This window comes from Amia ocellicauda, chromosome 6 (genome assembly GCF_036373705.1).
Source record: "Amia ocellicauda isolate fAmiCal2 chromosome 6, fAmiCal2.hap1, whole genome shotgun sequence".
Lineage (NCBI taxonomy): Eukaryota > Metazoa > Chordata > Actinopteri > Amiiformes > Amiidae > Amia > Amia ocellicauda.
Genome location: NC_089855.1, coordinates 16,924,707 through 16,951,304, shown reverse-complemented (window position 1 = coordinate 16,951,304; position 26,598 = coordinate 16,924,707). Strand labels below are relative to the sequence as shown.

At 37.1% G+C, this 26,598-nt stretch overlaps 1 protein-coding gene across 11 annotated transcripts in view; it reads right to left on the bottom strand.

Moving 5' to 3' along the window:
* dmd (dystrophin) overlaps positions 1 to 26,598 on the bottom strand; it is a 631,463-nt gene that overhangs the window by 122,810 nt on the left and 482,055 nt on the right. For all 11 annotated transcript variants that reach the window (XM_066706366.1, XM_066706368.1, XM_066706373.1 and 8 more), the window contains 2 exons: positions 25,782 to 25,936; positions 12,489 to 12,678 (listed from right to left, as the gene is read on the bottom strand). In XM_066706366.1, the coding sequence (XP_066562463.1) occupies positions 12,489 to 12,678; positions 25,782 to 25,936 (345 nt within the window). The remainder of the gene's footprint in view (positions 1 to 12,488; positions 12,679 to 25,781; positions 25,937 to 26,598) is intronic.

Below are 26,598 nucleotides of genomic sequence, written 5' to 3'. Positions count from 1 at the left end.
GTGTTATTGTTTCAAAATTGTAAATTACTACTAATTGGTGTAAGTATGGTAATAAGCATGGTCACTCACTCACACTAGCATGACTGAGAAATCAGAAACTATTGCGCTCAGAAAGGGCTACTTCTTCTAAAGCAATAAATGTAGTGCTTTTTCATAGGGATAACAAAGAACATACAAATAATGACAAGCATACTGACAACATATAAAAGGGTATTACAATTCACAAACTCAGCTCAGACAATCACACGTGCCTAATATTGTCAAAGATTTCAACTCACAATGGGGGAAAAAAGGATGTCCGCTCACCCACCAAAGCTGTTTCCAAGTAAATAGTCTTATATCATCAGACACAGGCTCAACTACATACCGTTCTTGTTTTTTTACCGTCAGCTACTATTGTGTAAGGTGGCACATATTCAATATCCTTTTTGGGTTTATTGTACTTGGTTGGAGGATGTGTGCTCCCATAAGCAGGCATTTGAAAAGTGTTTGCATGCAATTGTGTAACTGATCAAGCCTAAGGCAAAGCATAATCATAAGATGTCTTCATACACATCTGTGGACCATTGTGAAATGACTTTCACATATCCTCTACAGGTTCTTCTATTTTCACTAGAGAAATAGCATTGAGAATAGTATTACATTTTTAAGGAAGATGTGATGAACAACTTTGTGAAAACTGTTACAAGATGTTAGACGGGAAATGAGGAACATGGGTATGAATGAAAGACAAACTTATCAGTATGTTCTTATTTTTTCAATATCAACTGAATAACAAGATATGTAAATCGGTCAGTCATCAGTCTCCAGCGGTTAACAAAAATGGCTTGTTTTATGGATGTGACTGTTACCAACTCCAGCTCTGTAAAAAAAAAGCTATTCAATCTTGAGCTGTGTCCTTTGAATCAAATATAAAACTAATGCCCCATGGTTAGGGTTTGTGAAGCAACGTTGAGGATGCCAAATTCCTTCACAAGTGTGTGTAGAAATCTTTGTGTAAAATGCCGACAAACCAATACATTTTTAAATAAATAAAGGTTCTTGGAACAGATTGTTCTAAAAATTAGGAACAGCCACCATTTAGCACTTAATTTACACAAAATAGCATCAAACCACAGAGTACACACATAACAGGACAAATATATACACATCATAACTGTGTAAAACATTATTAAAACATGCTTCCTTAAAGCATAATTCACAAGAGCAATACCTTCACACTTTAGGGAATGTCATATAAGAGTGCTAATTACATTGAATTCTTATTCCTTCCCTTAGGATCTTGTTTTTAGGAATAGCTGTAGGGAGATCATTCTATTAAAATAGAAAACAAACTTTAATTTTATGTTTCGACAATCCTTTCTTTCTTGTGTACAGTTGGCTATTAGAACAGTAGGATTGAACAGGGCTTTAGGTGGACAGAAGCTATTACGTTATTGGGTTTAAACATCTCCGCATCTCTTTTGTTTCTTCTGGTGCCACAAACCAAGTTCAGACAGAGCTTGGTGACTTTGATTTGCAGCCATGTGACAGGTTTAGCCGAGGAGCTTCTGAGCACGCTCTCCCTAAGGGAAGCTTTAATCCTGCGTGTTTACAATGCAACGCAAAATAACAGCTTTCCCAGCCATTATCAGCTGTAACCTGAAGAATTTATTTTAAACTGTCCCACCAGCTTACTGGTGAGAATGTTAATGGATAATTCCCGTGTCAAAGGGATTCCCAAGGATATTTGTGCTCTTATCACACACTGGTTTTAAGACACAGATCAAATAATCCAAGGCAAAAGTCACTCATTGCAACGGCTTTTAAATGAACAGATTTAAGGTGATCAATACACACAAAGGAACACCAGCAGTACAAATGTGAAATTATCACAAATCTTCCCATTTTTTGTTCCTGTGTTCTGTGATAAGGGGTATTAAATTTAACCCTGAGCTGTTCTGATGTGTATTAGGGATGTATGCTCAAAGGGGTTCCCCAGTGGGCTCATCTCACTAAAACAGTACATCCCTGCTGTGTACAGTGACTCATGTGTCAGAAAGATTGCTATTGCAAATCCTTCATCTTGGCTGTAAAAGTATGCGATAATGGGGTAATTGGGAATGTGGGAAAATTAAGTTGGGTTGCTTTACTTAGCCTCAATAACAACTTGAATGTAATTCGGTCAGCTAAGCAATATACATTGGTCCCCGCTGAAATCAGCCAGGCACTCTTATCAGAGGACAGTTGTTGTGTGTCTGTCCTCACTTTTATGAGTGAGTTAAAGCAGTGAGGTGAAACTTTAATTGGCTATTGTAATCTGGAGAAGAAAATGGGACATTCTAACATTTTTGAAAAAGTCAAGACAGATAAATTAACACAACTGAAGATCATCAGTTCAAATAAAGTGCACATTGGCTGGTCCAGCTTCAAAAGACCTCAGCACAGATCAACTCTTATATATATATATAAACTCACTCAGCCTTCTGCTGGTGGTCACAATCCTGCCCAATGACCTTCCCTCCCCTCTGGAAATATTAATTCAAACAGAGCCTGAGCTATATCAGATTCTTATAGACAGAACAACAGTTACCCCATATTTTGGTGAACATAAAAATTATGCTGAGCAGAGACTAAAACTATTTATGAAGACTGCAGGGTTATTTTAGCTGAGCTGGGAAAGAGCTATGCCAGAAGTAAAAAGGGTTAAATCTCTTCAGTGGAAGGGAGAGATGAGACAGTTCTCCTTATACATCCCAGATGAACCATATTATTTTAGTTGGGCTGTCCTTCTTCTGCGCACTTAGACATATGATGCACGGTTCATCACAGCACTTCTGAGGATAGCCTGAATTAAGAGCGGAAACAGCAGGATCATTCCAGAGAAAGCATATCTTTCTAGTAGCCCTTTGACATGGGGAAATAATACAGTACACTGTCCATCCATGCAGGGTGATTTTAGAGATTCAAAAGTAAAAGTAAAAATAAAAATCAAATAAATACAAATCACAAGAGAATTCTGAAATGACCTTTCTGTTTTACATGGTTCTCAGCAGGTATTCACTAGTGTTCAATGAATTTCCTTTTTTATCTTTTAGCTTTGCAGATGCACAAGATGTTTTCTATCAAGTCCCAACTAATGCATTATAAAACTGATAAGATTAAATTGTGCTGAACTAACTGGTTTTGTAAGATCAGGATGGAGTTGTTTCTTTTCATTTATTTAAAATATGTTCCTCAAATAATGTGCCTTAAGGACTTCGGCAGGTGTTTTATATTGTAAGTTTCAGGATTCAAACTAGATTGTATTAAACAGAGGTTTGGACTTGGGATATGGGAGTTGCTTGTAACCCTAATTGTGTATCTCTAATTGTATAAGAGATTTTGTCTTGTGCAGTTTGGACATCTTTTATAAGAGACCCTCTTCACATATAAACCACACATGTAAGGCCTAGATACACAAATATCTTTACAGTGAAAATAAATATGATTTTAGTGAAATATAACATTCTTCCAGTCTAAAAATGGTTTGGTCGAAGATCCGCTGCAACTGACCTGAAATATACGATCTGTGTTTTCATGTTAGTTAAACTAATTTATAAATGATATATTCAAAACAAATGCATATCCAGTTCAACTTGCACCACTAACATCAGTGTCCTAAAATATCTTTGGTAACTGAAGAATTTTGAAATACTAATAATTCTCTGCACGGGATGACATTTATACACAAGATAAGAGGTATAGGAAGGTTTGGAAATGCTGCTCTGTGATTGGCTGCTTTATCATATGTGATTAATAATTGTATAACTTCCTACTGAGTAATAAAAATACTGACATTATATTGTGATAATTGGCGAGACAATTCTAATGCCCTGTAAGTTGTGTGGAGACCTTTGTTTCACAATGATTACACGGACACTTATTTGGGAGCACTTGAAATGAATCACATTTATAATACTCAATTACATTTCCCAAGCATGAAACCATTCTTGTACATGAAAGAGATGCACTGAAGTTTAATTTGAACAGTCATCGGTCGTGTAATTGCCAAACAAAACTAAGCAGCTGGATTGTTGTCTCCTTAAAGTTTGCAGAGTGTGAAATGAATTAGCTAGGTGTGTGCCATTTCTGTGTGGAAGGAGGTTATTGACTTTTCAGGAGTTATGCATAAACTCCTTCTGAGGAGAAGCTGCTTGTAAGGTTATTTATATATATACACACACACACTACCGGTCAAACACCCCCATTTTTACAGTTTTTATTGAAATTTAAGCAGTTCAAGTCCAGTGAATAAGCTGAAATGTTACAAAGGTAAGTGGTAAACTGCCAGAGGATAAAAAACAAGTTTAGGTTACCAAAAACTGAAAAATAATGTATATTTCAGAGTTATATACTGTGTTACTACACCCTCTTAAGCAGTGTTACGAGCAGCTCCTGTGCATAGAAGTTACACTGTATTCCTACAATGCGCACATCGTTTGAAAGTGTATTCTCTTGGCGTTTCATTCTCAAACAAATCTGACAGTTCCGTGGATATAGCATACAAAACGTGGATGGTCTTGTTTTGATCAGTAGACTGAGATTTTGTTTTACTACTCAGACCAAGCATCCCCCACCCCCCCATTTCAGAATGTGGGGGGGGTATAAAAACCAAAACAAAAAAATAATGGGATACCAAACACTTGGCAAACAACACAACAGTGAAGAGTACACATGGGTTTGTCAGCTTAAGGGGTTAAATTTTGTTAAACAAAATGATTCCATGATTTATTTTTTATCCCCAATTGTTTATTTGTTCTATGCTTTGATTTTAGAGTACATTGAAACATTAAACTGTATACATTTAAATAAAAACTGGAAAAATTGAGGTGTTCTAAAACATTTGCCCCGCAGTGTATATACATACATGAAACGAGTTTGAATTGGAAATATAGCAAAATGAATAGGAAATATAGTCATTGACAAGGTTAGAAATAATGATTTTTAATTGAAATAATAATTGTGTCCTTCAAACTTTGCTTTCGTCACAGAATCCTCCATTTGCATTACAGCCTTGCAGACCTTTGGCATTCTAGTTGTCAATTTGTTGAGGTAATCTGAAGAGATTTCACCCCATACTTCCTGAAGCACCTCCCACAAGTTGGATTAGCTTGATGGGCATTTCTTACTTACCATTTGGTCAAGCTGCTCCCACAACAGCTCAATAGGGTTGAGATCCGGTGTTTGTGCTGGCCACTCCAATATAGACAGAATAATCAAGTGCCGTCCACAGGGTATGGCATGGCGTGGCAAAATGGAGTGATAGCCTTCCTTCTTCAAGATCCCTTTTATCCTGTACAAATCTCCCACTTTACCACCAACCAAAGCACCCCCAGACCATCACATTGCCTCCACCATGCTTGACAGATTGCGTTAAGCACTCCTCCAGCATCTTTTAATTTGGTCTGTGTCTCACAAATGTTCTTCTTTGTGATCTGAACATCTCAAACATAGATCCATAACACTTTTTACACTTCCAATCTCTGTCCAGTTATTTGTTTGTGGCCATTTTGAGCCTGTAATGGAACCCACAATTGCTGATGCTCCAGATACTCAACTATTCTAAAGAAGGCCAGTTTTATTGCTTCTTTAATCAACACAACAATTTTCAGCTGTGCTAACATAATTGCAAAAGGGTTTTCTAATGATCAATTAGCCTTTAAAAATGATAAACTTGAATTAGCAAACACAACGTGACATTGGAACACAGGACTGATGGTTGCTGAAAATGGGCCGTTGTACACCTATGTAGATATTCCATTACAAATCAGCTGTTTCCAGCTACAATAGTCATTTTCAACATTAACAATGTCTACACTGTATTTCTGATAAATTTGATGTTATTTTAATGGACAAAAAAAAATATTTTCTTTCAAAAACAAGGACATTTCTAAGTGACCCCAAACTTTTGAACAGTAGTGTATATAAGAAATATGATGTGTGTCTTATAAAGAATGCGACAAATTCATATGGAAAATGGTATAACAATACTGTTTCATTTTTAAATAACCCCTTATTAGTGATTCCATCACTATCACTTAAACCTCCTACAAAATCAAGTAATTGTTGGAGAGTCATGCAATGTAATTTTGCTGATCAATTCTGACATCTGAAATTTTTATAATGTTTCACAGGCTTCTGAGGCTATTGGAGATGTAAGTTGCTAAGGCTATATAGACGGTGATGTGCAGACCAATCATTGACCTGGGCCAGGAAATGTGGTGAAAGTAAATGGTATAGTTCACACAGTCAAGGGGCAACGGGGTTGTTGTAAAAATGTGACAGTGATCCCTTCTAAAAACTTCATTACTTTAATCTGCAAAGTATAACATTGTCACCATCAGAATTCTGTCCTGGAATCTGCAGGCAGTCTGGTATGGCGTCAGGGAATTGCTTTGTCTAAGTCACTGAATTTGAATTGGAAGATACGTAAAAGACAAGAAAAAGAAAACTGTAAAGCCTTTTCAATGCCCGTCGTTGTTTGAGGGTAAACATCTAAAGGTGCTAAAGTGTTGATTTTGAAATGGCTAAGCATTCTGATACATTTAATACTAAATTGGGCCTGAAGTGCTATTCAGACATTCAGAACATATGCAATTTTCCCAGCTTAATGGGCACACTTCCTCAGTTGACTCCCAGCTGCTCTCTGTGATTGCCTTAAACAAACACACCACAGTCTGTTTAAAGGTCTGAACCCGCAAGAAAAACATTATAGCACACAATTAACACACCATCGCTAAGGTCTCTGGTTCCTTATTTGTTTTCATATGGTGATACAATTCAGGGACGTGCGGTGGGGGGGGTGCAGGGGGGGTGCAAGGCCCCCCCCTCGGACCACACTTCGTCAGCACCCCCCATTAATTTGTAATGGGGAGACTTTTAAAATCTTTTGGTTACTGACTTGTGTCTGAACCGATAGCTTACACTTTAGTACAGATTTAAGCATGAGACAATTAGTTGATTCATTTCATTTCTGAATGTTTTGGATCTTTTCCTGCTCCCATGTTGTCTCCCTGTTTGTCTTCTTTGTTCTTTCTACCCGTGACTACGACCTGACGTTTTTAATGTATACTAACACTTGAGTATGATTTAAAAATAAATAAATAAATACACAATTTAATATTTATTTAGAAGTAATGTGGTATTGGCTTTTTTGTTGTGTACTTATGGGATTTATGGATTAATTAGGTGCACACTCTGAAATATGTTACTGGGGATAAATCTCTTCCTAGTTATTGTAATATAGAACATACTGGGTCATAACATACTCTTTTACTTTTGCTGTGTTCTGGTTCACAGTTTTAATTAATTGATAAATATGCAATTGTGTTTTGAAAACCACAAATGGAGCAGCGTAGTGCTGAGAGACATCGTCTCTGGCCTGGTCTGGCCTGTGATGACCTGCATGGTCTGAGCAAGTGCCAGTAAGTAAGTGTCACTACCATTACTACTGATGTCTCTCAGCTGTGAAGTGCATTTCCTCTTCATAAAAAAATGACAAAAAAAAAAGAAAAAAAAAAAAAGTGAAATTGAATGAATTGGAAATCAAGACAATTTCAAGTTTCTGAAGTGATGTCTTGGCAACCAGATATTGCAACTGGGAATCAGCTCAAATCATCAAGCTCTTATAATTCTCTATGATTCAGGTATTACTGCTCATTTACCTTCACTACCTTCACAGGCAAATCCTCTCTGGCCCTACGGAAATTTCAAACCGCCAAATAAACAACAACAACAAACAAACAGATAAACAAACAAAAAAACAGAGCAACTGGATGTCAAAATTCCCCAGTGAAGCAGTAGAGCAGCTTCAGCAAAGTGTAAACAAATCATAGGCAGATCTTGTTGCAGTTATTGAATAAATTCAGTAATTGCTACTGCTAGTTTGTGAATAATTAAATGTAAAAATTAAGTCAAAGGAAATATTAAATGAAAGGCTTTTTTCATTTAAGTAAACATATTCAAAAATCATAATGCATCAACCAGATCAAATGTAGAGGAAGGAACAACAAAAAAGGCAGGGTATTTTAAAAATCAACATATGACGTACACCCTTCTGGTCTCTGTGAAATTTCAACATGAGAATTTCCTTAAAGTATCCACATGATGTGTGTCATTAACCTGCACATGCACCGTGCAAACAAGCTATTGCAATTCGCTCTTCATCCCAGAGGTACGGCACGCACTTCATTACACATTGCAGAGTTTCTCATTCCAAATCTCTGGAGTCCCAGTTCAGTTCGCTCCTTTGAGATATACAACAGACTGATGCAGTCTTTCAGCACCAGAGAAAGGACGTCTGTTTTTGATGATTATGTTGAATAAGTTGGAAAACAAAAACCTCAGAAAAAGTGGAAGCACATTTTCCGGAGTTACTTGCTTCATGGTTACCCCACACATGCTTTGTTTTTCTCAGACTCCACTGTTTTGGTATGCTGGCAGACTGGGGGGTACCTCATGGTATTGCAAGCCATATTCCTACTGCAAAGACAACTGTGGGTATTTTCACACCTCCTGTTTCAAACTTAATGTCCCTGGCTTTTCATTCAGATCTTCTGTTTTTATTCATACTTTTTTTTTTTTTACTAACCCATTTCCATGTGGTCAATATAGTGGAATGGCTGACTGATATCAAATGTTTTTTTCTTTGTCTGTTTTTTTACAGGAGCTTGCATACAACAGATAGATGCTTCTGCAGATGGGAGTACAGTCTATTGTGAAACTAAGCTGTATGAAAGCATCACAATTAGAAATGAAAAACAGTGATGACAGCTGTATGTGGTGAAAGTAAGACGAGAGAAATTTCATTGCAGGCTCAGACTTCCATTTCTCTTCATCAGAAGTGAAAAGATGGTGAATAACTTTTACTGGGGAATCATCTTTCCTGCAGCTGAAAAATTTCCTCAAACTGCTAATGGGGTTTTCTACACTTTCTTCTTTTGATTTATAGGATGCTGGCAGTGCAGGTTGCTGAGCTGGGACAGAATACTACCTTGTCTTTTTTATATTCAGTTTTGTGCAATTATTTTTCAGCAAAGCTTTCTTGGAAGAATTCCTTATAGATGTTCAAAAGCTGAACACAGACGGTTCCAGGCCATGGCTTATCTTGAAACAGATATTACCTAATTACTGAACTGGTTATAAAACTGAAAAAAAAAACACTCAAATTTGCAGTTATCTAATCTGTTTATAAGGACACAAGACTTACAAATGCAAGTCAGTTTCTACATACATCACTGACTGCACTATAATCCCTACATATACAGTGAGGGAAAAAAATATTTTATCCCCTGCTGATTTTGTACGTTTGCCCACTGACAAAGAAATGATCAGTCTATAATTTTAATGGTAGGTGTATTTTAACAGTGAGAGACAGAATAACAACAAAAAAATACAGAAAAACGCATTTCAAAAAAGTTTATTTGATTTGCATGTTAATGAGGGAAATAAGTATTTGATCCCCTATCAATCAGCAAGATTTCTGGCTCCCAGGTGTCTTTTATACAGGTAACGAGCTGAGACTCTCTTAAAGGGAGTGCTCCTAATCTCAGCTCGTTACCTGTATAAAAGACACCTGTCCACAGAAGCAATCAATCAATCAGATTCCAAACTCTCCACCATGGGCAAGACCAAAGAGCTGTCCAAGGATGTCAGGGACAAGATTGTAGACCTACACAAGGCTGGAATGGGCTACAAGACCATCGCCAAGCAGCTTGGTGAGAAGGTGACAACAGTTGGTGCGATTATTCGCAAATGGAAGAAACACAAAATAACTGTCAGTCTCCCTCGGTCTGGGGCTCCATGCAAGATCTCACCTCGTGGAGTTTCAATGATCATGAGAACAGTGAGGAATCAGCCCAGAACTACACGGGAGGATCTTGTTAATGATCTCAGGGCAGCTGGGACCATAGTCACCAAGAAAACAAGTGGTAACACACTACGCCGTGAAGGACTGAAATCCTGCAGTGCCCGCAAGGCCCCCCTGCTCAAGAAAGCACATGTACAGGCCCGTCTGAAGTTTGCAATGAACATCTGAATGATTCAGAGGAGAACTGGGTGAAAGTGTTTTGGTCAGATGAGACCAAAATCGAGCTCTTTGGCATCAACTCAACTCGCCGTGTTTGGAGGAGGAGGAATGACCCCAAGAACACCATCCCCACCATCAAACATGGAGGTGGAAACATTATGCTTTGGGGGTGTTTTTCTGCTAAGGGGACAGGACAACTGCACCGCATCAAAGGGACGATGGACGGGGCCATGTACCGTCAAATCTTCGGTGAGATCCTCCTTCCCTCAGCCAGGGCATTGAAAATGGGTCGTGGATGGGTATTCCATCATGACAATGACCCAAAACACACAGCCAAGGCAACAAAGGAGTGGCTCAAGATGAAGCACATTAATGTCCTGGAGTGGCCTAGCCAGTCTCCAGACCTTAATCCCATAGAAAATCTGTGGAGGGAGCTGAAGGTTCGAGTTGCCAAACGTCAGCCTCGAAACCTTAATGACTTGGAGAGGATCTGCAAAGAGGAGTGGGACAAAATCCCTCCTGAGATGTGTGCAAACCTGGTGGCCAACTACAAGAAACATCTGACCCCTGTGATTGCCAACAAGGGTTTTGCCACCAAGTCGAAAGGTTCCCTCATTAACACGCAAATCAATTTATAACTTTTTTGAAATGTGATTTTCTGGATTTTTTTGTTGTTATTCTGTCTCTCACTGTTAAAATACACCTACCATTAAAATTATAGACTGATCATTTCTTTGTCAGTGGGCAAACGTACAAAATCAGCAGGGGATCAAATACTTTTTTCCCTCACTGTACTATATAGAAAAGGTTAGGTTAAGAAACATAACCTTTGTTTCCTGAAATAGAGATGTTCGGTATATAATTTCATAGATGATGAATAACAACCAATAAAACCTATGTTCAACATATTGTCTTGCAGGAAATATTATTCACAGACAATATGTTCATAGTCACCAGACAACAAAGCTAAGGTTTTGATGTTAAAGCACATCTTTCTTAGCACATACAGCTCTGGAAAAAATAAGTTAAGTGGTCTCTTAATTTTTTCCAGAGCTGTATATACAGTATTAACATATTACAACAGTTATATAAAGGTAACATGAACAGTTGACCATTACTGTATTATTACTGCTGTTATAAATCATCTTAAAATACTTCACAGATTGCTTATTATCTTCTCTGGATGTAACCTTATTATCAAGTGTTGCAGGCCAATACAAAATATTCACAGGTGGTTAATGTCAAATAAGGGTATCACCATGTAAAATAGAAAAAATCTATTACCCTGAAAGTAATCTTTGGTTTTCCAAATACTTTAACTTTATCAGTCTGTAGTTTCCTTTTTAAAGAGCGATATGAAGGTAAAAAAAGGTTTCCTGCACCTCTCCGTCATACTAACCCTACCTCCTGCTTTAGCAGCAACTACACTTACACCCACCCGAGACTCTTACAACTTCTAAGCTGTTGTTTTAAGAGTCCTGTCAGTTGTCCCGAAGCCTTCTTGCCATAGCCAACATGGGTCTGTGGTTCAAATTAATTTTCCCAAGGCCACAAGAGCAGCATGCTGTAAATACTCACATGTCATGTCTGTACCAATATAATTTATATTCCTCATTAAAAATGAGAAGTCTTTGACTGTTACGAGCTTGAGGTTAAGCACATAACTTTGCTTTGGCAGGTAAAAAAGAATCAAGGACTCACTGTGGTCCAGTTCAGTCATATCCCCCTCATTTAAATGCTGAACTCAGGATGAATGTAATAAACCCACGAGAATTGTCTGACAGTCAAAATACAGTGTGCAATGTGCAAAACTACAAAAACGATAGAAACCTCATATAGAGACACAGGATGCTGAAGTTACAGAATGCAAACATCATAAAAGGCAACTCACATTTATCACATTTCAATAAAACCAAGGAAGTTGGATTAATGACTCACTGGAAATACACATTTCCTTAAGTGGTTGGCATAATGAAGGAGAATGAGCCAGGTTACAACTGACATCAGTGTTACAAAACAAAGAACTCAATTCCAGTAAGCACTTGAACACAAGACCAGTGTTCTTTAAAAATAGACTGTGCTTAAGAAGCATTCATAACAAGATCAGCTAAGCAAGCAAATCTATCATATTTATGGGCCTGAACACTAAAACCATTAAGGCCAACTACAAAATCCGAAGAGGTTTGCACCATATTTTAGATAGCAGAGAAGGAAAATAATACTAATTTATATGAAATTAACAAATCCAAGCCTAAAGATGAACCTTTAACAGACAAAGTGCATGCTGTGGTCCCTTTACATTTACACTGTGATAGAAATGCCTGGTGGTATTATAAAATGTTATTACCTTGTTATAAGATTTTTATGTGTTCAAATATGCCTCATAGTTGTTTGGGAAAAAAAGTGTAGGTAAACAGGAAGAGGAAATGGACACCCTTACCTGCCACTGCTTCATGAGCTCCCGGACCACATGAGGGTCATCCAGTAGACCCTCTTTGTGGGTTGCGTCCTGGAGTACATTGGCGGTGGTCTCAGCTTCTGTCAGCCAGCTGAGGAACTTCTCCAGATCCAGATAAAACTGCTGCAACAGTCTCAGAGCGGCCTCCAGTGCCGCCTCCCTCTCTCCCACCCTGCAGGATGAGAACAAGAAGCGCCCCCCCAGTGAGACTCAAGTCAGGACTTTTATTTTAGAGGTAGGAGGTATCCCTCTACATGGGGACTTCTTACCACATTAGATTCACTTTAAGAACTACGTTTACTGAATCACCACTCAGTGTATCTTTAATTCTGTCCCCATCGTCCCACTCAGTTAAATTGTACTGGTGCAACTCTGACAGGATGTTTTCATGGTGTCACATGTGCTGAAGCTGCCAGGAGTGCAGGAGTATGGCTGCTCTGGCTCAGTAGTATGAGAACAGTATTACATAACAGACTGCCTATTGTCATTTTCAGGGCCTGTTACCACTCCATTCAGTCCCTTTGTGGAAATCTCACTCTTGCCATGCTTACAAAAGTGTTTATATGTTAAAAGCCTCAAAATGCTGTGTGGTGAGAATTTGGAAATCAAATGCAGAATGTTCCATGGAAGGTTTTCTTAAAAAGCCCATTGAAGTGCTTTCTGGCTGTTGATTTGTTCCTCACAGTGAGCATACCAGGGAAGAATAAATCCCAGCCCATACATGAAAGGTTTGTAGATTTGGTGCATTTCAGCCTTTTCAGATTCTATTCACAGGTGGCATAAATAAAACATTGGACACAGCAAAGCGATACGATAGAAAACAGATTTACAAATCTCACGTTCGCCTCCGATATTGAATGTCAAAATTAGTTTCTGGCTTTCATATTCTTGTGGTCCCCATGTTTTCTTTTTTAAAAAGCACTTTGATATATGTGTTATTAACTTTATTTGCTAATACACATTTATTATTAAACAAAATAATATAACCAAAAATGTCATGGCCCTGTTTTTATGACCCACTAGTCACTGATGTACATCACAGTTGTCAGCCAAGTTTCACTAATGGGAGTTTGGCAGTGAAAATTAAATAAACTGGTAGCTGACAGACTCCAGCCAGCCCAATTTGGTCATATTAGATTTCTTATAGAAACTTTGAGCCAGGTATTCAGCTACTGTTTCTACTGGCAGGCAGCATCTTTGGACAAACCCTCTGGGTTCAGAGTTTGGGAATTGCAGGAGCCTTTGTTTATTCTGTTATTCTTCCCTTGCAGTACTCTAGAAAGTATTTTCTGTAAGTCTAACCTAAGTTTATATACCAAACCTTTCTTTACCAAATCATTATGGGTAACAATGACCTCAATCCAAACCTCACAAAACATCAATGACTGATGCTAAGCCCAAGTGGCAACAAAAGTTGCACCAAAGAACAAGCAACCAAATTAAATAATACTAAATGAAACAAGATAAAAAAATAAAAGAAAGACAAAACTGTTCAAATGTAACCTTAAAGTAATGGAAATCTAAACTGGGAACTTTAGAGAAAACCAATTTGTATTTGGTTCCTACTCAAACTAAATACTAGCTCTAGAAAACACTCTAACATCACCCGTGACCACAAAGCAATTGTATTCCAAAGAACAATAAAAAAGTCAAGTGAGTTTTAAGAGGAAATACCCCCCAAACTAATTTTACTTCTGTCTACAATTCTCACGCTGTCACATTTCTGAGTGATACCTATTGATTTCTTTCCTATTGTGACATATCCCTCTGAGAGATTGTAATACCCTGTTTCCACTTGTGTTCAGACAAGTCAGCTCAGCTGCACCTGAGCAAAACCCCTGGAAATTAAGCATAATATATGTGGCTCTGAAGAACATTTAATTCATGTGAATGGAAAACCTACAGCTACCTGAAAAATTATGGTTCAAAGTATACTGTCAAATACATCACTTAACTATTATGTATGGCTTTCATGACAATTCTACAAGATTATGTTAACTTTAATGATAAGAAATGAAATTACTTTCCTTGAGATGTTTATAATATATTAATACAAAAACAAATGCTCTCAATGGAAATCATTTACAATACTTCAGTGCTACAGAGAAATGACTGCTGATTGTCAGATTTCATTTTTCATAATTTATGGTGCTCTTAGCAGCAATGTATAAGCTTCTCAAGATTTATGTCTAAAATTGAATTTTTCTAATGAGACGCAAAGGGAATTTCTTTTACCAATTTAATAATATTAGTTCTTTTAGTGATTAAATAACTTTTAAAATAAATTTCTCCAGAGGCTCTCTCAAATCTAAATTCCAAATTAATCCTAAAACTGCTTACCTAGGGGTTAATGTTAATCAGAAATTGCAAACATCTTTAAATAACTGTGCGTATCCAGAAGTGCCAATTTCAGTTTAATCCATTTCTGCTGGAGATGGCTAACAGAAAGTTAGCTGAGAAATATATTGGATTTTATTTCCAATGAATTGACATTAAAGAATCATACATTCATGTGTCAGATGTCTTTTTCTGCTATAGATGTTGTTTTTCATGACAATTTATCTTAATTCTCAAAGCTTTATTTTAAATTTGTCTTGCTGCGTATTCATAACAGAGGGTGGATTAATCATCATTACTTAGACATGCTATACATAGAGAAAAACAACAGAAAATGTGTAGGAAATAAGATAACTCAAAAGCCCACAAAATGAGCAGTTTTGTAGTATTGATCATAGTTTGAAAGGTGAGAATAAAACCTTTTTGTTGTGCTTTCAAGTAAACAGGTTAGGATTCCAGATTGTTAGCTGTTCAATTAGCAGTTTTATCAAAGTCATATGCTAGAATCCTTAAGACAGCAAAAGACGAGCAGTGATGAATGAGAATGGATAAAAATGATGAATGGGAAAGGAATACAATCTGCCTGCAGGCAGAAGAAGTGGTGTTTGAGGGCACCATTCCCCCAAACTCTTCTGCAAAGACAGAGTCAGAAGAGGAGAAGTCTGAATAAAGTAATCAGAGAAGGGGCTACAGAATAATCAGGGGATGGCTTCCTTAATCATGGCCCACCACTGTCGTTTCATTTGGTAAGAGTTCAACCCCTTGTACAGGAGTTAAGAGACATATATGAAAGGCATAAAAAGGGCTTCATGAATTATATAACAGAAACACAATGCTGAAAAATCCAAAGCATAGCAAGGTTTTCACCCAAGCTGTCCCTTTGAAGCCTACCATCCTCTACAGTGGTTAAGTGTGGGGGACTTGTTGTGCTGTAATTAAATTAGACAGTTCTTTATTGCATTGTTTGCCAGCTCTTCTATACCGCACAATGGATCACTCTGTTTCAAACTGCTGGACTGAAGATGACCAGACAGAAAAGGTCAATGAAAGGAAGAGGGAGCCAAGGGGATTTTGGAAGATTTATTTGGCAACAGAGCTGAACTAATTTTGAACTTTAATTAAGGTTTTTTAATTCATAACTAGCACTGTTATAAATAAATGTCTGCCAGCTATGGAACAGATAAAAGGGTTCGGGATGGTGTGTTTGCTGTTAGTCAAGATATCCTGCTTGGACCACAAAGAATCAAAGTAATGAGTTTTCCAGATTTTGAGAGTTTGTGTTCCCTGAGAAGTGCTTTTTTTCACACACCACAAGATAAATAATTGGAAAGGTGTGTGTTGATATTTGGTTGTTTATTAGTAGTAACAAGCAGGGCCAAAAGCAGGTTTTTGTGCCATATTGGTGTAGTGTCTTTCTCTTCAGTGGTTTAGTCACTTATATCATTGTCATATTTCTGCACTTGTAAGCTTTGTCATTACATTTTAAATTAACCAACCAAGGAAAGTAGGCCAAAGATGTAAGTTTTAGTAACTGGTGGGAAGCCAAGTTAAGGGGAGTCGGCAGCTACACACAAAGCCTGAATTCATCAAAATAAATCAAAATAGATTTTGCCTCAATGGTTACCACATTAATGATTTAAATGCCAAATACATTTCAAGTAACAATGTTACAGTATGGTTTAAAATAGATCTCCAACTCTATTTTCAATATAAGGGCCAGAGAGTTTATCAGTATATAAACATAAAATGCAACGCTTCATGCTATTTAACACTGCCTTGGTGAGTATTTGGAGGCAGGGAAGTTGTTAAGGTCCATCTGTCTCGGGCAAAATAGTTTTCTGTTTCCTGCTTAAAGTGGACACTTAAAAGTAGCTCCATCATCTATCTTAATGGTCAGGAACGTAATACTCTGGCAGCAGGTTGGAGCTTCCTGAAGTGATTAGGCCCTTTTGTCAGGAACAAATTACCCTTATTGTAATGGTAATGCTCTTAGAAACTTGCGTCCAGTCAAATCAGCGTAACAAAGAGGATACTCAGAATTTCCCGTTTTCAAAAGCTCTATCTTGACCCCTTGTGTGTTAATTATTCAAAATTTACACGTGATTGTTCTGTATTTAATTGAAAGGGTTTTTAACGATGCCTTTGCCTCCATGATATTAATGGGTTCTAACAAGCTTAGGATGCAGCCTAAATGATAATTCCACTGCCTAGGTTATACTCACAGAAATACTTCATACTTCTGGAAGCGCAGCTGTATTTGGAAAGAAAGTGTCAGATACAATTTGGGAGTCTTTATTTCAAACCTTACATTTTGGGCTGTGCCAGGTGGAAGCACAATACTGCCTATGCTTAGCACAATCTGTGGACACTGGATCCATATGGTTTCTATTATGATCCATAATATCACTTTTTTCTGTGGTAGTTGGATTGATTGTGTAAATTGGATTGCTCTCGCACTTAAACCAGTTTGAGCCTGCATTACAGGAATGACTCCTTTCACAATTAAGCAAACATATAATTAAGTGAAGATATATTTTTTGAATTCAATACGCTGATTTTATCATTTAAAAGCTGTAGGATGGCACAGATCTGTGGGAACAGATGCCTGATGGACAGACAACAGTAGTAACTTATATAATTGCTACGTTTTCCAACTGTAAAATAGCTAATCTTTGGCCAGTGGTAAGGCACCTAAAAAATACCATAATCCCACCCTCCCACAAATAAAAAACAAAGCAAAATGTGAAGTATCATATTTTTTCTTTAGAAATTCTAATAAACATATTTTAGTTGATAATTTATAGTATAATAGAAGATAGGTATTGAGAAGACTTTTCATACATTCGTTACTCATATCCACTGTTCCTAAATGGTAATACTAACTTGTATCTCACTGAAAAGACAGGGAAGCATGCAAACTAGTCCATGACTATACTTGCCTGCCACCTCCCACGATTACCATATACCTCCAAATTGCTACTCAGCTTCACTACACACAGACTGCAGCGTTACAACAATGAGCCTTCAGCCACCTAAAAATGTCTCATTGTCTCCCTATTCCCACACATCTTCGACCGACTGCCCTGCCACGCTGCACGCAGAACTCAACTCTCGCACAAACACAGTGCGTCTCAGCTGCCCACACACTCCCCCGCTCCACTGCCCTCTGACGACACACAAGACTTCACCAACCGCACAGAAAGCGGCTGCAGCAACAATCTCCGCTTCTGCTTTGCATTCCTGTAAAAACCCAAGACATCTCTGGTCTGCTGCACCCTGTCATCATCAGCAGAATAATTGTATTTCATTTAGTGAGCTTCATGCACAAACACAGCCAAAAATGCTATGCAAACATTAAAAGACAAATTAAAAATCCTTTAGAAAAAGCATTACTCTGCAGGAAAAATCAGATGTCAGGTATACTGAATAAACACTTTGGAAAAGTTGAGTCTATGATTTAGATCCACGGGTTTGTACTTATTTCTCTAGAGATGCACTTCTATAGCCAAGGTTTACATCAAAATACTGGTAAATCTTTGTTTTATTTATTCTAAATCCTCTGTGGCACATATAGTAAATCTCACCCTGTATTGTGAACAACATAAAATGTTAAAGAATACAAAACTATTCAGTAACAGTAAAGTACAAGTAAAACAAAAAAAGTTTAGGAAGAGAAATGGGGACACTACTGTACTATAAACTGTCCTCCAGTCTAAAAAAATAAGTCTTTAGCAGGGGACCTTGTCAAATGAAAGCCATTATACAGGTCCTGGGTACAACATCAGTGATGGAAGTCAATGAAGCATTGTTTTTACATTTCTTGGAGAGCTTGCTTCAAGATTAGTGAATTATGGAGATTAATGGAAATAATTTACATTAAGTGTGCAATGCTTTTATTCACTCTGCACGTGTCTACAGGATTTCAGTTACCATAAGCTCACAGATCCTCTGACCAATGGACACCACAGGTTTTTTTTTTTGGGAGGGGGGTGAAAGCATTTTGCCTTTGATGTTTAAGCACCCAAGGTGAGCAAGTCTTCCCTATGACCTATCATTTTAGCAAGAGGGAAACTTCAGCTGCAATTAATTCAATTATGTCAGAGCTCTTACTGGTGTGATATGCCCACAAGCAAAATATTGTCAGTGAGAGACAGCAAGTGCATCTCAAGTCAGTCCCTTATCAGCATGGGCATTGTGGGCTGATTTCTCATAGTATCATGAAGACCGGCTTTGACTTTTGGCAAAACTGCAGCAGGAAGAAGATAGGAAGGTTGGATTTCAAAATGTCCATTGAGAATCACTTGCTTGCTATTTTTTAACAAAGCATTATTCTAGGCAAGGCTTTAGAAAAGAACCCATGACAAGAACATTGATATGACTTTATTACCTTAAGTGACCTTCTCTCCAAATAATGCTGAGGAGTAAAAAAAAGAAAAATCAGACCAAGATAAAAGTAGACCTTTTCCTCCATAGTTAAAGTTTGGAGGCTTTCTTATTAATCTTTTAAGGTCTCAAAAGTTGTTCAACCAAAAGTGATGCTGACATGTTGAAGAAGCTGGTAGGAATTATTTAATATGAATTTGGTGTTGCTACAAAGTCAATGGCCAGGAAGTTCATGATTGTACAGATAATCATATCCAACACACAATCAGTATTTCACAGAGATTTAAATTAGAATAATGTAAAATGTTCAAAGGGAGATTAGCTTTATAAACATATCTCATCCTGTGTTACATAAAGGATACTATTCTGGGTGTACAGCCATTAAAAGAAATAGTCTGGATAAATGTGGAAGAGAATAATTCTGATCGGTAGAATGTAATTGCTTTAATGGCTCTGTATTGGTTTTACCAGCAGTTTCCCTGATTACTTTAGAAGCAATACAACTGTTAATTTAGAACTGTTTCAAATAGGCTTGATGGCAGCATTTATACCTATAACAAACATAATTATGTAAATATAATCAATAATTTTTTAATAAAAGTCGTAATCAAAAGTAAATATAATCTGCTGAAGAATTCAACTGATATTTGCTTATAATTAAATAGCTATTTATGAGAAAGATAATAGGAAGCATCACAAACCCAATTACTTTTGCAGTTCACTATGAAGGAGAGTAGAATGATTTGTCAATATATCAAAGTGTTTGCATTATATTACATTGGAATCCGTGCTGCTTTTTTAAAAATGGGATTTCCAAATGTAATCTCATGATTGGTATGTTTCACACATTCAGAAGAAGAATGTAATTTAAACAAAACTTCAGACTTCTCCACTCTATAAATAAGCACACTGACACGCTAAATTGAAGACAATTAAATTACTAAGGGCAACAGGGAATTGAGCCATGCCACAAGACAACCCGCTGCAGACCTCGGCCTCTGTGAGTGCAGAACCAGCCATTCTGCTATAGAAAATGTACCACAGGATTTTTAATGTGGTTTAACTGTGGTTGACCACCGTTGTATACTTGCCTTTACTATGTTTCACTACTGTACAAATATGGTATATTTAGCAAGGGCAATTGCATAAGGACTGATACTGAGTGAGAAACACACTTAAATATAGCCAGACAGGAAACTTCCAGATTTCATGAAAGAGCATTATACAGATACTACAGTAATATCATTCCTCATTTGAATGACCATCTTCAAATTGCCTAATTCCGTTTTCCCTGAAAATGTAAGTTACTTCAAGATTACATTATTGTCACACAGTCAACCTTATTCATTGTCAAACGTTTTACAGATGCAGGGGAAAGCTGAATTTCCTAAAGTCGCACCCTGTAACCTCCTGAAAGCTTGATTTGGGGGTATTTAACAGGATCTTACAAACTTCACAACTTGAGATGCCTTTGAGGGGCTGAAGAGATGCCAAAAAGGCTCACAGAAGGCCTTGAAAGATTGAGAAAAAACAATGATTAAAGCAGTCATTACACATTATTTTACTTCTTTCACACATGAGAGGGAACAGAATCAATATTAAGCCAGTTATCTTAAATTATATTCATGTTTTTGTGGTAATCTAGACTTTTTGATGACATTATGGAAAGCAGAGATATATTATTCAATCCAAACATATTATTTAAGGCCCCAAGTAACTAAATCAGATTATTCTCTTTCTGAGCCTTTACTGTAACTGCAATGCTGTCACTACTAACCTATAATTACATCACTCTAAAAACAATCCCAAAGTGGTATTGGGTTGAGACCATCATCTGTAAAGTCTTATTCTGAGGATAATTCCAGCAAAACAACTTGGTGATACAAAGATGAAAATGAACAGTGAACTGCAATAACAACTGGGTCCTGGTAAGTGGCAAAATCTCAGATTCACTGTGACTGCTTCTCAAAGTAACATAATAATAAAAGACTAAAAAGCTATTTGAAGTTGCTATTGAAAAAAACTGACCTTTGAAGCCCATTTTTCTTCCATTACAAAAACAATATCAGTCTGTTAGGAACGCAGTGTGTGTTAGTTGTGTCTTTAATAGACACTCTCGGGTTGTTTGTATAACAGTTTTAAAATGGCATCATTTTCCACCCCAGTATCCAGCCCTGCTTTGATTTCAAGTAGAGAACTGTGATGCATATTAAGCTCTGATCCCTGATTTGTAAATGGTTTCACATGTGAGCCAGCTAATCAAATGTAATTAGCACTGTTTGACAAATTATGCAAGACATTATTGTATACCAAGTTCACTACTTATGTATAGCAGACTTCAATGCCACAGAACATTTTGTCTTGTACTCTGTGAAAATGTAGATCTTTTTAAAGTGTGCTGCACGTAGTGTTTTTAAATTATCTTTTTATAGGCTTTGCTCATTTTCCCTTTTTCTTGTGTCGTGATGTTTCTTAACAGACTGCATAAGCAAGCACATCTGTTTTTACCTTACATCTCACATTGCCGGTCTTCCAGTTCTACACAATTGTTAATTTACCGAGAACCTTGCGACTACTTCATTACAATATCCTATTGGACCTGACAATGCTCCAGGAAGAACAGAGGCTACCCATAGTGTAATAATATGAAGATCTGGATGTGCTTCCCCCCTGACACCCCTAACCCCATTAAGGACAGCCTGACAGACTGTTATCCTTGCAAGTGAAACCAGCTTGCAGCCTATCAGAGACACAACAATACTCACTCAGGAAAATGTCACAAACAATGTATATTTCTCCTGCAAGGAATTTGTAGCTAAATGCATGGCAGACTTCAGCAATCCTCAATAATTTAGTAGCTGTTATTCCTCCAAATGTAATATGCCTCAAAAATGAATAGCCCATTATTTACTTGTACAAATCATCACAGTGAAGTGGCAGGCGTACGAGTGCCTTTGAGGTGAAGCCGCAGTCGCTATACTTCAACAGGAAGCCTTGCGTGTCGTACAACCCCTGCATTACTGAGGTCGGTACCCCCAGATAGATTCAAGTTCCACAGCCTTGATTGAATTTGACACAATAATCATCATCATACATTGGGGCTGAAATCAATTTGACAGCAACCAACTCAGGACTGTTTTTTCCAATTATCTTATTACAGGTCCCACTTCATGTTCAGGAAAATATGTTTATTTTTTCCTCATTTCTGCACAGGCACAAAAACAAGACGGTGCAACACCTCAGAAAGCTGGAGTGAGTGTGTGAACTGTTCAGAAAGCCTGCACTACACACAAGCAGGGTGAAATTAATGCTTGTAATGTCTCTTCTAGATAAAAAACAACAACAAACTGAAAAACATCCTTGCTGTAATCCAGCGACCAAGTGAAATGTATTAACTTCTTTATATAAACATCCCTTTTTTAACAGGAAAATATACTGCTGGTCTACATGCATACAAAGAAGAGGCTTGTATTCACCAGACAGTATCTGAAGCAATCTCAAGTCAAGTGTTTAGACCCACAGACCAGCAAACGCTTATGTAGTGGAGAACTGAGATGAACTATCCAGCACTGTAACTTTATCTAGGGTATCGATATATCTGCAGGCCACGGACACACACACATGAACACATCAATTCGTTATGAACAACCCATGGTGAACAAATGGGTAGATGGGAGAAGTAGCCACGACTGGGTGGTGAACAGAGGCTTAAGACAATAATGATGCTGATGACATATATGTATGTGAAGCATACCATTTTCTTTATCCAATTCTACTTTATTTCCTCAGACATGGATTTTACAAGTCACACGGGGAGAAGGAAGAACCCCTACAGAAAACAATCAGTGTCACAGGCTCTGAATTGATGGGAGTATGTCTCTTTCCAATTTAAATCGCGCACCTATGCAGCACCGAAGGAATCCCATGCTGTATTCTGATCCAAGACGTACCGCAGCACCTATAACGGTATTATCTTGTACAATGTAGTTGTACTGAAATTGTTTTCACAAATTTGATCATTGTGACAGATAATAAAGAACAAAAAGATCATTATAATGTGAAAATGTTCAATGCCAACTATTCCACTGAAAGGCGTCTTGAAGTTTTATTCATAATTCAGCCCAAACAAACAAACAAAGAAACAGTGCATTGGCTTTCTTGTCTCTTTTCAATAAACAGTCAAGAAAAATCTGCCAGGTAGAGCCGGAACAGGCAACATATTACAATTGAACAAGAATTGCCTAATGATTTATAATGTGGGATTTGTTTTTAAGACAGTGTACAATTAAATGTTCTATTGTTCACGCTTTCTGATGTTGTCGTCCACTTGATTTCAAACTATCTGCCATTTTGAATTAAGCGTAAATTGAGAATGGGTATGAAGTAATTACAAGTGACACTCTGCTAGGTTGTTAAGGCATGCTGCAAAATCAAGGACACTGTCTGTGCACAGGGCTGCCCCTGGGGATTTATCCACTTAATTGACACCCATTCCTGCAAGTATCTTACCTGCCACTGCCTGATTCTCACGCACTCTGCTTGTGCTGCTGATAATACTATACTGCTTGTATATTCTGAATTCTTCATGCAGGGATTTATCTAATATCAGATGCTGTACCCTTATAGACCATTTTAAATTATACTACTTTACAAAGAAGCCTTTTAGAGTTTTAGAGATTACCTCTGTAATTTGTACTAAAATAATTTATCTAGAGTCCATAAACATATAAAATACAAATCTACAATTATTTATTACAATCATTATTAGCTATCAAATCAAATCAAATCAAATCAAATCAAATTATCAAATCAATCAATTATCAAATTATTAGCTATAATGAGACACATATAAAAGTCAAATACTATTCTCAATAAAAAGTAAATAGAACAAATATTGTAACCTGCATTCAGAGCTGATTCTGCCCCTTACATTTCATCCCAGTAGCAGCAGATAAGTCACACTGACTTTGTGTACTCGTTAAAAGTAAATAAAGAAAAATGCAATTATAACTTTGTTTTTAATTAGTTTATGTATTTCATGCATGAGGTATGATGCCATCAAAAGCAAGCAGGTTACTGTAATCCCACTCCCAGTTGCTATGGTTGTACTAACAGTATTACAAATAAAAAAAGGTACTTAGTACTATCGGCATATAGTAGTATGCTTTCACTGCAGCTGTCCTCATCAATATGAAGGGATTAAAAATGCATGGGAATTACAAACTGAGAAAATCCATTAGTATTCTTTAAATATATCCTAAGCAACAGAAAAACATAATGATTCTTATGCAAAAATAAAAAATACAATACATGAACACACACATCTCTCTCTCTCTCTCTCTCTCTCTCTCTCTCTCTCTCTATATATATATATATATATATATATATATATATATATATATATATATATATACTGTATATATATTCAAAACATGTATAATCTTTTAAAAAATGTAGTTTGAGAATTTAAGTGGCGACAAATTCTAAAACTGTCCATAAGAATTTAACAGACATAGTATAATTCTGAAACCGGTTTCCGATTTCACATTTTCAGAACTTCTAAATGTCTAAATCATATTATTTTGTCATGTAATTTAAAACTTTGTATGCAGTGACATATGGGGTGAGTACTGCTAGCCTCGACAGCTTTTGCCGTGCATATAACTTTCTCAGAGGATGGGGGGACTTTTTTTCACCCTGAAGCAGTCATTTGATTTCTCATAATTCTTTGTAGATTTCAGTTCACTCAAAGTGGGATTTCAGAAAAAAGTAATCTATTATAAAACCACAAAAGCAACATGGCAGCATGTTACAATGCCCATAGAACATGGAAGCCTTTGAACCACAGCCTCAGCAGCACAACGTATTTCACAAATATCCCAGAGCTGCGAGGAGACAGAAATGTCTTTCCCAGGATAGATTCAATTTAGCTACCCTGAGGTGAAATGTTCCCTCTGTCAATCTGCCAGGTTTCCCCTCCAACATGCGATGGAGCAGCGTAGTGTCACGCACAATTCAACCCATTTTGTCAGCTGTTAAAATTATCATTAACAGATCATACCAATGTGTACATAAGTTGTCAGACCAGAATATTCTGTTCCATTCACACAGAGAAACCATTGTCATTACTCACTGCAATATAAATACCTACCTGCTACCTAGCTATAGAAATGAGGACATAAACATATGAGGTTGTTTTCTTTTTTTATACAGTTTACTGTCACTGAGAAGCAATGTTTAGAAATCTTTGGCAGTTTAGTAGTTTAAACCAAACACTTTCTCCACAACATGAAGGCTAGGAAATTGATTATAATTGTTTAAAACATTTTCAGTGGCTGTCTCGCCCTCGGCTCTGGGAACTTCAGGTGCCTCTGCTTTAGTGACAGAATCATTTTTCGCCCCTTGCATTTCAATTTGCATGCGTCCCACTAGATCGATGCACCTGGAGCACGCTCAGCTTTCATTGGTGCCTTAATCTAGCGGTCAACAAGCAGGGAGACAAATAGGGCCTATGTGCAGGGCTGGAGAGGGAAGTGAAGGCCAGAGACTACTTACTTCTTATTGATATTTGCCCAGGAATTGTTCATGCTCTCTGTCATCAGATTGACTTTCTTGGTGTCGTCAGCAGAGTAATCCCTCAGAAGCTTGCGTGCAAGGTCATTTGCTACATCTATGTTGATCTGCCACTGGCGCAGCTCCTTGACAAATTGCTGGAAAAGCACAATTTTGACAAAAGTCATTCATACATGCAGTCAGGAAAGAAAACAAATAACACACACATGCACAGATGTTCTTCAGGTATACATCATTCCCTCTGCTCTGACAGTCTTTGATAGAACAGACATACTATATCTTTCATTTTTTTCCTACACATTAATAGCCACATAATAATAATAGTAATAATAGTAATAATAATAATAAAACACCTGGCAGTTCAGTCAGAATATGACAAATGTAACAAATATAAGAGCTGAGAGAGGTGTCATTGTGACATAAATTCATGCAGCTATCTTTCTCAAAAATATACACCTAAAGCATACAATTGTGCTCTAATTCTTTTCATAAAATGCATATTGGTCTTCTAATCCAATGAGTGCCATCTACTGGAATTGATTATTATTATTATGATGATGATGATTATTATTAACAACCACAACAACAACAATAGTATTTTATTGAGATATAAACAAGTCAAAAATAGAAAAATACTATGACAAGATTTTTTTTTTATAAGTTTTGAAAATAAAGTATCTAAAGTTATACAAGGGCAGTGATGTTCAGAATGTACAATGCACTAGTTAGAGCTCATCTGGATACTGTGGACAGTTCTGGGCTCCACACTTTCTATCACACAAGAAAGATATCGCTGCTC